Genomic DNA, 12,774 nt, shown 5'->3' with positions numbered 1-12,774 from the left:
CCCATTCTATGGCAAATCAAATGCAGAAAGTGTCGATGGATAGTTCACACGCTTAGAAAAGCATTAGATGGCATCACGAGAATGACACTGGGCTGGAAGCCACAAGGGAGCAGAGGTCGCGCTCGGATACAGATTACTTGGAGAAGGGTGCGTTGGTGCGCAAGCCAGCAGATGCCGATATCACATGGAACGCTGCAAAAAGAACGTAAAGAAAAGGGGCAGGTGTACCGAATTTACAAATCTTTATACCCTTAAAGGGCTCTACACATAATTTGTTCGTTCTAAAATGAAATATATATACATATTAATACTTGTACATGTATATTAGGCCGGGTCGATTTGTGGGGAGGCAAAAAAATCGCCCATTGCTCTGTGAAAATCATATTTTAGGGATCAAAATAAGAAACTTTGCCGGAGAAACCATACCTCTAAAACGAATTTTGATGTCCCCCAATTTGGGTCGAACTTTTTAGTTTCTTTTCGCATGTAAAGGCCAAAAATGGTGATTTTTCGAAATGATTGTATGGGGAACCCCCCAGGGGAGTTCCAGGGGGTGTGCCACTGGCATGGGTGGATCGGCCGTCCAAAGTTAGTGGGGGTCGGTCATACATTTGGACTCGATTCGAGCACTCTAAATGGGTCAAAGTGGGATTTTTCGTTCGACCCAAATAGGGGGACATCAGAATTCGTTTTAGAGGTATGGTTCTTTCGGCAAAGTTTCTTATTTTGATCCCTAGAATACGGTTTTCACTGAGCAATGAGCGATTTTTAAATCGACCCGCCCTAATGTATATATAATTGGCGTCTACACCCGTTTTAGATGTTTGGCCAAGCTCCTTCTCCTATTTGTGGCGTGCGTCTTGATTTCGTTACACAAATAGAGGGACCTACAATTTTAAGCCGACTCTGAACGGCAAATGGTTTTTATGAGGAGCCTTTTTTCATGGCAGAAATACACTCGGAGGTTTGCCATTACCTGCTGAGGGGCGCCCGCTATTAGAAACAACTTTTTCTTCAATTTGGTGTTTCACCGAGATGCGAACCTACGTTCTCTCTGTGAATTCCGAATGGTAGTCACGCACCAATCCAAGCGGCTACGGCGTCCTTAAATGGAATATGCATCTTTAATTTGGAGACCTTGATATGACTGCGGTCTTTTTGATATGGCTGTCATATAACGCGAATCGAAAGTAGCCACAAAGTTTCCATTGGCTTTGCTCTACGTTCCCTTCGTATTTCTGACCCCACACTCTCATTCTATTCTAGCACAGATGCCTGCCTTTCAATGTGAAATCTGCGCAGTCTCGGCTATCTATTTTGTCTTTATATTTCTTCTTTGATATTATTCAGGTTGTTGTAGATTGCCACGTCCTTCTGGAGGGAATCTAACTTAACTCCACATCTCATTATCATGAGAGGTCTGATCCAATTCAATATTATCAACAAATCTTTTGCCATTGACTTTGCTCCTCTAAACAGACTTTGCTTACAAGTGATTGGTTTATTGTATTTCAATATTTTTTCCTTACTTATTAAGAATATTTTTATATTTTTTGTTAAAGCCATTGCATTAGTCTGTAAGACATTTTGTTTTGTTGATTAATTTTTACTTCAAAAAATAAATAAATAAATAAAAGGGATGAAAGGTTTGAAATGCAAATTTATCGAATTTTCATAAATTTTGCGCAAAGTTTGAAACTTTAATTTATATGGTATTTGTTGTGGAGGGATAGAAGCATCATTTTATGAAAAAAATGTAAAACTTAAAAAGTCGCAGAGAAAGTTGTCAGAATGTGCTGCCACTGTAGTTCTTACGCGAGCTGCATATGAACCTGTAAGTTCGTACGCACTTTGTCATTAAAAGTATGGGTGATGATGCTAATTTTATGAATTGCTAATTGTGCGCAAACAACCAATACGCATGCAAACTAAACGCACACACTTATCCACCAGATGGCGGCAGATGCCAATAACTGGCAGTAATAAGGGGATAGTCAACAATTAAGTAGCCAACGAGCAACGAAATATGATGCCTTCAGCAAGTCACTGTGGCTACTCATCAAACAGTGCTAACTAGCTAAAATTGCAACCAATTATACTCGTACTCCTGCACTTCCATGCATATGTATGTGTATATTTATGTTACATGCAAAGTGGACGTCTATAAATCATCGTCGCTTCCTTTAAAATTTCGCTGTGATTGCAGGAAGCTTGGAAGTAAGAAAAATGAGCGCACGAATGATGGGTGATGTGGTAAGAAATTGTCTTTTAATTTAACTAATTGATGACCCATCACAGCTACTCAGTAATGCTAGCTGTTATTGTTGTTATTAATATTTGTTGCTACTGTTGCGGCTCTTGATTGCGCTTTAATGTACATGTCCAGACATATACATACAGACAAAAATATGTTTAAGTAGTTATGGCTACTGTGTAATGGGCTTATCAATAATTGTTCGCATGCCAGTAGCTGGTGTTTGCAACTGGGGCCTGCCTATCTTACAATAGGGGTGTGTATGTGTGTGTGTGCCACATATGCAATTCACAAGAAAATTTTCAGCCGCACTTTATTTTCTAAAACCGTTTTAAACATTTTTGTTTCGTTTTGCGTAGCGTTTTTACTGAAGACTTCTATTTAAGCAAAAAACAATAATTGTATCAATAAGTTAATCAATTATATTATATATTCCCCTTTGCTGTTTACCACCTCTTTCCACCTATCGACCAATTTGTTGATGCCGTTCTGCCAAAAATCGCCTGGTCTGGTGACAAAAAAGTTGTTAAGCCAGCTTTTAGGGACCTCTTGGTTATCAAAGGTACCGCCCTTAATATGGTTTGATAGAGAACCGAAAAGATGGTAATCGGTTGGTGCAAGGACTGGGGAATACGGCGCAGGCTGAACGACCCCTTGGAGTATGGCTTTGACGACTTGTGCAACATGAACCTGGCGTTGGATGTAGGAGTATGATTTGACCATGTCGGTTAGGTCTTCTCAGTCGAATAGCCGCATTCACGTGGTGTAACTGAGCATTGTAGAGCTTCTTGTGGACCGTGGCATACTTTTCGATCATTTTCCCGAGCACCATGCCCTCCCAGTCCCACCAAAAACACATCTCATGATCTTCTTTGGATGAAGATCACGCTTGACTATCGGATTTGGCGTATCTCCTGCAGCCACCCACTCCTTTCTTTGCTTCACATTGATGTATAGGCACCACTTCTCATCTCCCGAGGCGACTCGCTACAAAACGCGCTGTTTATGATTGCGAGTTGCTCGATGGCGGACGAGATACTGAGAAGCAATTTGAAGGCGACCTTCTATGTCTTTTCGTTGAGTTCGTGACACACTCAGGCTCCCAATTTTTCCCATTGAATGAAAGTGACTGAGAATCGTTTCATGATTGCAGTTCGTTTTTTCCTCTAATTCACGACTGGGTTGGCGACTACTCTTATTCAAAAGTGATTTGAGACGTTCTTTAACGAATTCAGGAAGCCTGTCGCCACGGGAAGTCCCATTTTTGAACTTTGCAAACTATTTCCGTGCTGTAAACTCCCCTATGGCACCTTCTCCATTCACGCCGCAAATGTCCCAGGCTGCTTCGGCAGCTTTTTCACCTCGATGAAAAGCAAAGAAGGGCAGGTGTCGAAGATATTGATTTTTAATACCTCCTGGGTATTCCAAATTGTAAGCCTCAAAACTAATAAAAAATTAAGTAACTCAAAAATACTCGTACAATTAACATAGTTTCGTAGAGCAGAAAGAGATCTATCGAATTAATACCTACCCTTTGCCAAACTGCAAGCAGATCATTGTAAAATAAAAGAAGTTATAAAAACGCTATGAACTTATTCCCCAGCCCAATATATTATAATTATATACTGTGGGCAAAAAGTAAGGTGAATTTATTTGTCAAACTTCGCGGGATTAAAATTTCGCTCTAGTTATTTTTTCATGAGTTGGCAGTACTGTTAATAACATCTGGGCCAACTTTCATGTGAATGTCATTATCAGTCATATATATACGCTTGTGTTTACCAAACGACCAAGAGTGCATTTTTCGATTTTTACAATGTCTGATTTGATTGAGCAGAGAAGTGCCATCAAATTTTGTTTGCGGAATGAAATTTCGGCTGCGGAAACACTTAGCATGTTGCAGAAGGCATTTGGTGATTCGACCATGTCGCAGAAAAATGTTTATAAGTGGTACAAAGACTTCAAAGACCTTACTGATATGATCGGAATATCAGAAGGATCTGTGAAAACCATTTGAAAGATCATTTGGGCCTACGAAAAGTAAAATCTTGTTTGGTACCGAAAACTCTCAATTTCTTGGAAAAAAGTCGTGTGTGAAACAATGCTTTCAGACTATCAGGACAAGCTCAAATGCATCATTACGGGAGATGATGAGAGATGGATTTATGCTTACGACCCTGAAACAACCGTCCAATCAAGCGAATATCGTGCTAAAGGCGAGGCCAGACCGAAAAGAGCACGTCAAAGGCGTTCAAAAATAAAGGTCATGATGACACTTTTTTTTCGATTTTCGTGGTGTGGTGCACTATGAATTCCTTCCACCTGACCAAACTGTTAATAAGTAATATTATTTGAGCGTTATACGTCGTTTACGTGAAGCAATTCGTCTAAAATGACCAGAATTATGGGCCAACAACTCTTGGTTTTTGCATCACGATAATGCACAGTCTAACACTACACTCGTTCTTCGTGACCATTTCGCCAAAAATTCCACGCATATCGTTCCGCAACCTCCTCAAGAGACCACTCCGGCTAACGCGTTTCGAGTCGATTGAGGAGATAAAAGCTGAATAGAAGAATGTGCTGATGGCTATACCGGAAATGGACTATTTGGCTTGTTTCGGGGATAAGTGTATTTCATCGAGAGGAGATTATTTTGAAGGGGATGAAATTGATTTACAAGAATAAATAAAGGTTTTTCATTTTACAACCAAATTCACCTTACTTTTTGCCCACAGTATATATTCCGACTTAGAGCATTGTAGTGAAAAAGTAAAGTGTAATTTTGAAGTGTCTGGATTAGTGAAATCTGAGCTGAGTGGGCGCATGAAAGCGAGCGTAATATGCGAATTTGAAATTTTGTTTTGAAATATTTCTCTATATTTATTATATTTCCTTTTAGCTGCTGCATACGACCGGTTATGTGAATAAAGGTATAATACCCTGGTGCACTTTAGTGCGTGCGGATATAAAAAAAATTAAATACAACTAATCAAAATCATTTTAGCTGGAATGGTATGCTTAGCTACAGCTAAAATATTATAAAACTTAACACTCAATCCGCTTTGCGATAGTTTCAAATTAATTACGTAATGGGTATTATAGAATTAATCGCCTTTTAAGACTGTGCCAATATTACCTGCAGGGCATAAAAAGCGCATACCAACTGTGCGCAGCTATGCAAAATCGTCTGCCGGCCATGCATCATTCGCAGTTGGATGAGAGAATGACGACGACCAGCCACTTCATTGCTGGCCAAATGACCGAGCCGACGCTTTTAAATGCGCGACCACAACGACGACGCACTGACTGTGACGCGCAACTTGAACGTTAGCAATTTTGCTCGTACATACTTCAATATGTGTGCAATGCGTGGTGTTGTTGTTGTTGCAGCATTTAGCCGCCAGCTATAGCCTACACAACAGTTTACATGTTGCGATTTATTTATGGTATGTTTACATATGCAGATTTGCTTTTACGTGGATCACTACACTACTTTGTCTTGCGGTATTTAATAATTTCAAATTTTTTTTCCTAGGACTTTTATACCCGCGTGTACTACTGCACACAAGGGTATTCTAAGTTTCTATCTACAATAAAATGCGCAGAATGATGAGCGGGGTCGAGGTAGTTATTTGTGTCTGTCCGTTTGGCAGTCTGTGCGCGCAATAGCTCGAACAACAATTAAAAGATTTTTATGAAATTCAGTACACAGATTATCTCTTGACCAAAATACAATAGATTGGCATTGAGAATGAACGAAATCGCTCGTTATTCTTTTCCTACCCTATACAACGTTTATTTTTTTTAATGCAAAACAACCTGATATCTCTTTTATAAATAAAAGAAAATTGCAAAAATTTTGTATCGATGATGAACTCAAAAAAAAAAATAAATGCGTTGCAAGAAACATGTTGAAAAATGGGCGGTGTCACGCCTTCTATCTGTATCTTAATGACAACTTTTGCATTCACGTGGTGTAGCTGAGCAATGTAGAGCTCCTTGTTGACCGTGGCATTCTTTTCGAGCATTTCCCAGTGCACCATGCCCTCCCAGTTCCACCAAGCACATATCATGATAAAGATCCGGCTTGACTATCAGCTTTAGCGTATCATCCACTTTATTTCTTTGCTTTACATTGATGTATAGGTACCACTTCTCATCTTTCGAGGCGATTCGCTACAAAAAGCGCTGTTTATGATTGCGAGTTGCTCGATGGCGGACGAGATGCTGAGAAGCAATGTGAAGGCGACTTTCTAGAAAATTGCTAAAATTTGGTATCGATGACAAACTCAAAGAAAAAAAAACAATGCGTTGCAAGAACCATGTTGCAAAATGGGCGGTGTCAAGCCTTCTATCTGCATCTCAATGACAACTTCATAAAACTTTCTCATTAACTTGCTTGGTACACATAGTGCCTCCCAGCTCATGTAGAACCGACATAAATATTATTGCGATCGCATAAAAACCATGCGCATTTTTTTGTATTGAGACGAAATTTACGACTGTTCATCTCTCGCCTTAAAATGTTCATCAGCCGCTGCGTTCGATGCATACTACGAGTATTTTGGGCCCGTAATATTATATAAGCAAGTCATAGCTTCTTAGGACTACCAATCAGGTAGAGATTGCCTATGAAGTGCGGAAGGCAACGGATTCGTCAGACTCTTCGACAAAACGACAACAACGTGGCTAAACAAGCGTTAATGTGGAACCCGTTCCAACAAGCAGGACGTGCAGTTGGAAGACCTCGTACATCTGGCGAAGATCAATCGACTTCGAAATGGCAACTCTTGACTTATCATGGAGCGAACTGAGGTTTATAGCGCAAAACCGTACTCGCTGGCGATCTGGAATCGTTGACGCCCTGTGTGGAGCAAGGAGTTCAAGGAAAACGTTTATGAACAATACATACATATATATTTTGTGGGCAAAAAGTAAGGTGAATTTGGTTGTAAAATGAAAAATTTTTATTTATTCTTGTAAATCAATTTCATCCCCTTCGAAATAGTCCCCTCTCGATGAAATACACTTATGCCAAAGATTTTTTCAATCTCCGAAACATGCCAAATAGTCCATTTCCGGTGTAGCCATCAGCTTTTAATCCCGCGAAGTTTGGCAAATAAATTCACCTTACTTTTTGCCCACATATGCAATATATATGTACATGTGTATACATATATCTGCGCCTGCAAGCTCTCATTGTCTATGAGCTTGCTGCCAAAAATTAACAGTCAGCTCAAATTAAATTTTACTAAATTGCGCGCGGCTACAAAGCGTTCATCCCGCACCGAGTTTAGCCCTACCTTACTTGCTTCTCCACAAAGGCACATGGTGCACATTTTCTTGCCTATTTAGTGGCGCCTATCGTTTGCGACGTTGTCTCAAATAGTTCCTGCTTGTCAGCCCATATGAATGGCAATGCTCAATGAGTGGATCTCCATGTAGAAGGTACTAGGCAAAATTATTATTATTCATTTAGAGCGATGAGTGGCCGAAGGGGGAGAACAAAAAGTTGAACATGACTTTGATATTATTATGCCTTGCATATGTCGAACGCGCGGACATAAATGGCAGCTAATAGTTATGGGCTACTGCTGGCACATGTGGCGCTACACTGTGAGAAAGAAACTAAAGAAAGCAAAAAAAACCGTTTGTTTTTATTTTAGCAATTTTATTGGTTGCATTGCTTAAACGTGACGAGCGTTGAGATGTTTATTGCCATTTTTCTCACTAATGGACACTTTCTTGTTATTTGGCTAATTTTTGTAACTTTTAGTTGCTGTCCTGAGCCAACTAACAAATTTGCTGGCTTGGTAAGGCAGATCTTCCGCATTTCGGAACTCATCTCTGCGCTTTTTTGCTCATATCAGTAGCGTTTTTGTTGTTGCTTTCATTGCGCCATAAATCATCAGCTTACAAATAACAACATTTTATGCCCTGAACCAAAACAAATGTTAAGCTACAAATTAGCGTTGCTGGCAGTGGTTAGCCACCGCAACCGCCAACACCGCGGCCTACTAATGCTGGCAATCAGGCTTGTGAAAAATTACACCAGAAAATAAAGCAGAAATAAGAAAAAAAAAAGTGATGCAAAGGACGGTACTTGCAAAATCCCAGCTTAGCAAGCACGCGAGTGGGCAAGCGGATCGTTGTCGTTCAGCCATTCACTCAGCGTCGAACACAACGAGCGGGTAAGCTGGCAAACAGCCACCCATTTGACCTAATAACAACATTAATCTGTGTTATTTTGGCGCATTTTGTTAATGCTCGCAACGAAACAACAACACCACCAAATACAAGCTGGATTGAAGTCGCCAAGCAGCAACAACAATAACAACAGCGAACGTGTATCAAGATGCCAGCTTCACTTTTTCTTATTTCTACATCTATTTTTTGTTTTGTTTTCTTTTGTTTTCACTGTAGTTGAACAAAAAAAGGGAGGGGGGACCTAACAGCGCATGTTGGTAAAATGTGGTCAATGCAGAAAAAGAATAAATAAGAGAAAACGCGAGTAGGAAATAAATGAATCTTAAATAAATCCATAGAAATGGCACAAAGCACGACAGCAGCAACAGGTTGCTTGTTGCATAAACTGGCAGGCGAACAAGCGGAGGACAAGCAACAGCTACATGTGGCAGGCAGCGTATGTTGCTTGCATTGTGGCAACCAGCCGGCGACAAGGGGTGGCGGTGGCGACAATCTCTGTGAATTTGCCTGCTGCAGCACATAAATTGCATTAGTCGGCAAATGAGGCGCTGCAACAACAATAAAGAAAACTGTAACCACACTGGACGTTAGTGCTTATTAGTGATGTTGCCCGTGTTACTCTCATGCCACAATGCGGCTAAAGGTAGTTCGTATGCTAGTTTTTAGTGCAGATGCTAAGCAGAACAACTGGCAGGCAAGCAAAAGAAAGCAAAAAATCAAATTTAACGAGTGGCAGCAAGGAAGATTAAACATTTGCCAAGCAATGTGTTGGCTGCCAACACACTCCCAACAACCGCAGCAGCGGCAGCTATATTATATTGCCAATGTAGCAGCAACATTCTTTTTTAGATGTTATTGCGCTGTTGGTTTTCTGTTGTTTTTATGGTACTCCTGTTTTAAGGCTGGTTTCGCTTACCGCGTAACCGCAGCTAATTTTCATTTACCACACTGAATTTATTTGCACACAAATTTATTTAATTTTTTCCTCTGCATTCCCCAATTTCTCAAGAAACTAACCTTTTTCGCAATATTTTCTTGCAGGTTGTTCGAAAGTCTATACGAAGAGTTCACACCTGAAGGCGCACCAGCGTATTCATACGGGTAAGTGGCTAAAACAAATACGTACGAGTATACATAAATTTTTGATTCCTTCTGAAAGACGTATGTGATGCTAGGAGTCTCGGGATTACGTGGTTTTTAAATCCCGGAAATCGCGTGACTGCCTTGTATTTATCGTGAGATTCCATAAAATTTTAAATATCGACGTATACGACACTAGGGGCCCCCAGATCACTGTATTTTTTGAATCCCGTACATCCAGGGGTCGGCTTGTATATATTCCCGAAATCCGATTTTTTTAAATATCGAATTGAAATAAGTAAACCTTTTCTTGTTTTGACAAAATTTGATTGCAACAAAAAATTTCACTGAACATGATTTAATTTATTGCGTTGGCAACTAGGGAATTGCGGATTTTACTCATAGATGGCTTCAGTTCAATTTTTAAGTTTGCAGACGTAGAATAAATGTAAAACACATTTTGCTATATGATAGTTGGCAATTCAGGGGGGAGCCTGGTTTATAAGGTCAAAAAAATCAATTTTTTTTTTCGTTTTAAGCGATTCCTAATATATTTCAGAATATTCACACAAAGTAACAGAGCATAATTCTCAATATTTACGTAGATACAAAGCCAAAGGTAGGCGAGCGTTAGGTAGTTACGCTGTGACCGGACAGCTATAGTACAAACTTTATCTTCTTTTCTCGACTTTTCATTTTTATGATTTCTTTGAATTGGCGTACATGAATGAAAAAAACTAATGAACGTTTTGAAATGAATCATAGCTTGTTCCCTTCAGTATTAAATTCTCTTCTATTTGAACTAACAAAATAGATAAGCAAATAACAAAATTTTTTCAAGATTCTTATACCAAGTTGAAGTGAATTTTTTTTATAGAAAGGCATTTTTTTCTTTAAAACCTCCAAAAAGTTGAAATTTTGGAATTTCTCTCAGTTTTCTTAGTTCATCTAGAATAAAAAATCATGATAATTAGAAATCCATTTGAATTTTTTGCTTTAGATAATAATTACGAGCTGTATCTTGTACGCCAGTTGGAAACTCCAGCGTTGCAGCGCTCTACTAATTTCTATGTTAAACATTTTTTTCAACTTATTTTAACCAGTACAAAAATTGTTTATACTTTTTGAATGTTCATTAAAAGATAGAAAAAACTTTGCAGTGCTAAATTAATTTTTTCCTTAAAAAAAAAAAATCGCAAAGAGATGCAATTTTTAGACCTCATAAGCCAGGCCCCCTCCTTCAACTGCCAATCAGTAAGAAAAGTTTTTTGATCGGTTGCGTAGTTTTCGTTTGGCGTTCATTGAAAAATGGAAAATCAAAACGAACATTTTCGTCATATTTTACTTTTTTATTTCCGCAAAGGTAAAACCGCATCGTGAGCTCAAAAAAAGTTATGTGCTGTTTATGGTGACGAAGCCTTAAAGAAATGGCAGTGTCAAAATTGGTTGTCCAAATTTCGTTCTGGTGATTTTTCATTCAAAGACGAAAAACGCTCTGGTCATCCAGCTGAAGTTGATGACACCCTAATCAAAGCAATAATCACTTCGGATCGTTACAGTACAGCACGTGAGATTGCAGAGAGGCTTCATTGAATGCATTGACAATCACTTAAATCAACTTGGCTATGTTCAAAAACTCGATACATGGGTATCCCACGAACTGAAAGAAACGCATTTAACGCAACGCATTAACAGCTGCGATTTGCTAAAGAAACGTAATGAAAATGATCCATTTTTAAAACGACTGATAACTGGCCATGAAAAATGGATCGTGGAGGAGGCTAGGTGAACCAACTCAAACAATATCAAAAGCTGATATTCATCAAATGAAGGTTTTGTTATCAGTTTGGTGGGGTTACAAAGGAATTGTCTACTTTGAACTCTTACCTCCCAACCGAACGATCAATTTTGATATCTACATTGAACAACTAACGAAATTAAACAATGCAGTTGAAGAAGAGCGGCCCAAATTGACAAATCGAAAAAGTATTGTATTCCATCATGACAATGCAAGGCCGCACACATCTTTGGCCACTCGGCAAACATTATTGGAGCTTGGTTGGGATGTTTTGCCACATCCACCGTATAGTCCTGACCTTGCACCATCTGACTACTTTTTGCTTCGATCTTTACAAAACTCCTTTAATGGTAAAAATTTCAATGATGAATATGATGTCAAATCGTGCCTGATTCAGTCTTTTGCTAATAAAAACCAGAAGTTTCATGAACGTGGGATTATGATGCTGCCTGAAAGATGGCAAAAGGTAATTGATGGGCAAAATGGGCAATACATTACAGAATAAAGTTATTTAGTTCCATGAAAAAATTGTCTTTGATTTTCTAAAAAAAATCCGCAATTACTTAGTTGCCAACCCAATATTTAATGTTACACTTAATGCTCGAAAAAATAAATAAAAAATAAAACAACCAATAAATTTCCTTTAATTAAGATTTTAGTTTCGAAAATTATTCAAATAACAAAACAGCGTTGAGCGAGAAACTTATATTTTATACGACGCGCTAATAAAATAACCGGAAATATTTTGAAATATGACTACGAGGGTTGTCTTTATGTTTGAGCCCAATAGTGAAAACACTGTGAAATAATAATGAAAATGGCTTTAATGCTTCTCAAAATATTCTCCTTTGAAGTTAGTACATTTCTGTATTTACTTGAGTCAATTTTCAGAGTACTTTTGCAACTCAGAACTGGATACCTCCAAAAAGTGCTTCACCAGCTTCTTCAGGCGCTGAAAAACATTGGCCTTGCATTTTATTTTTTATTTTTGGTAAAACTACAAGAAATCATTAGGAGCCAAATCAGTGCTATAAGGCGGACCATCCATTAATTCGAACACTCATGTTGAGTGCTCAAAAACTCTCTTATGTGAGCCGATATGAGAGAGCTCGCATTGTCTAGGTAAAGGACGATTTGTCTTCGGCAGTTGGTTTGCATAAGTGCTCCGAAAACTTCGGACAAACAAATGGTTGTTTACCACTCAGAATTGACTGTTTTAAGGCTCTCTGCGACATAGTCAGATTTTCCGAAAAAACAGGCGGCCATCTGCTTTGAGGTGCTTCTATCGCAACAATTTTTCTTGGATTAAGGTGGTCTAGGTATTCCTACTGTCGATTGTTGTTTTGTTTCCGGCTCATATGCATAGATCCGTACTAGCCCATACTACCTTTTGACAGTTAAGCCGACAAGAGTTACGTTGGGGTTAGACTAA

General features: G+C 38.9%; 1 protein-coding gene across 1 annotated transcript in view; it reads left to right on the top strand.

Annotated features, from left to right (window-relative positions):
• Positions 1–12,774, top strand: part of LOC129240647 (dendritic arbor reduction protein 1) — a 124,411-nt gene that overhangs the window by 25,068 nt on the left and 86,569 nt on the right. The window contains exon 5 of the mRNA XM_054876573.1: positions 9,506–9,565. Coding sequence (XP_054732548.1) covers positions 9,506–9,565 — 60 coding nt within the window. The remainder of the gene's footprint in view (positions 1–9,505; positions 9,566–12,774) is intronic.

Source organism: Anastrepha obliqua, chromosome 3 (assembly GCF_027943255.1).
Source record: "Anastrepha obliqua isolate idAnaObli1 chromosome 3, idAnaObli1_1.0, whole genome shotgun sequence".
Classification (NCBI taxonomy): Eukaryota; Metazoa; Arthropoda; class Insecta; order Diptera; family Tephritidae; genus Anastrepha; species Anastrepha obliqua.
This window is presented reverse-complemented; position numbering and strand designations above follow the sequence as displayed.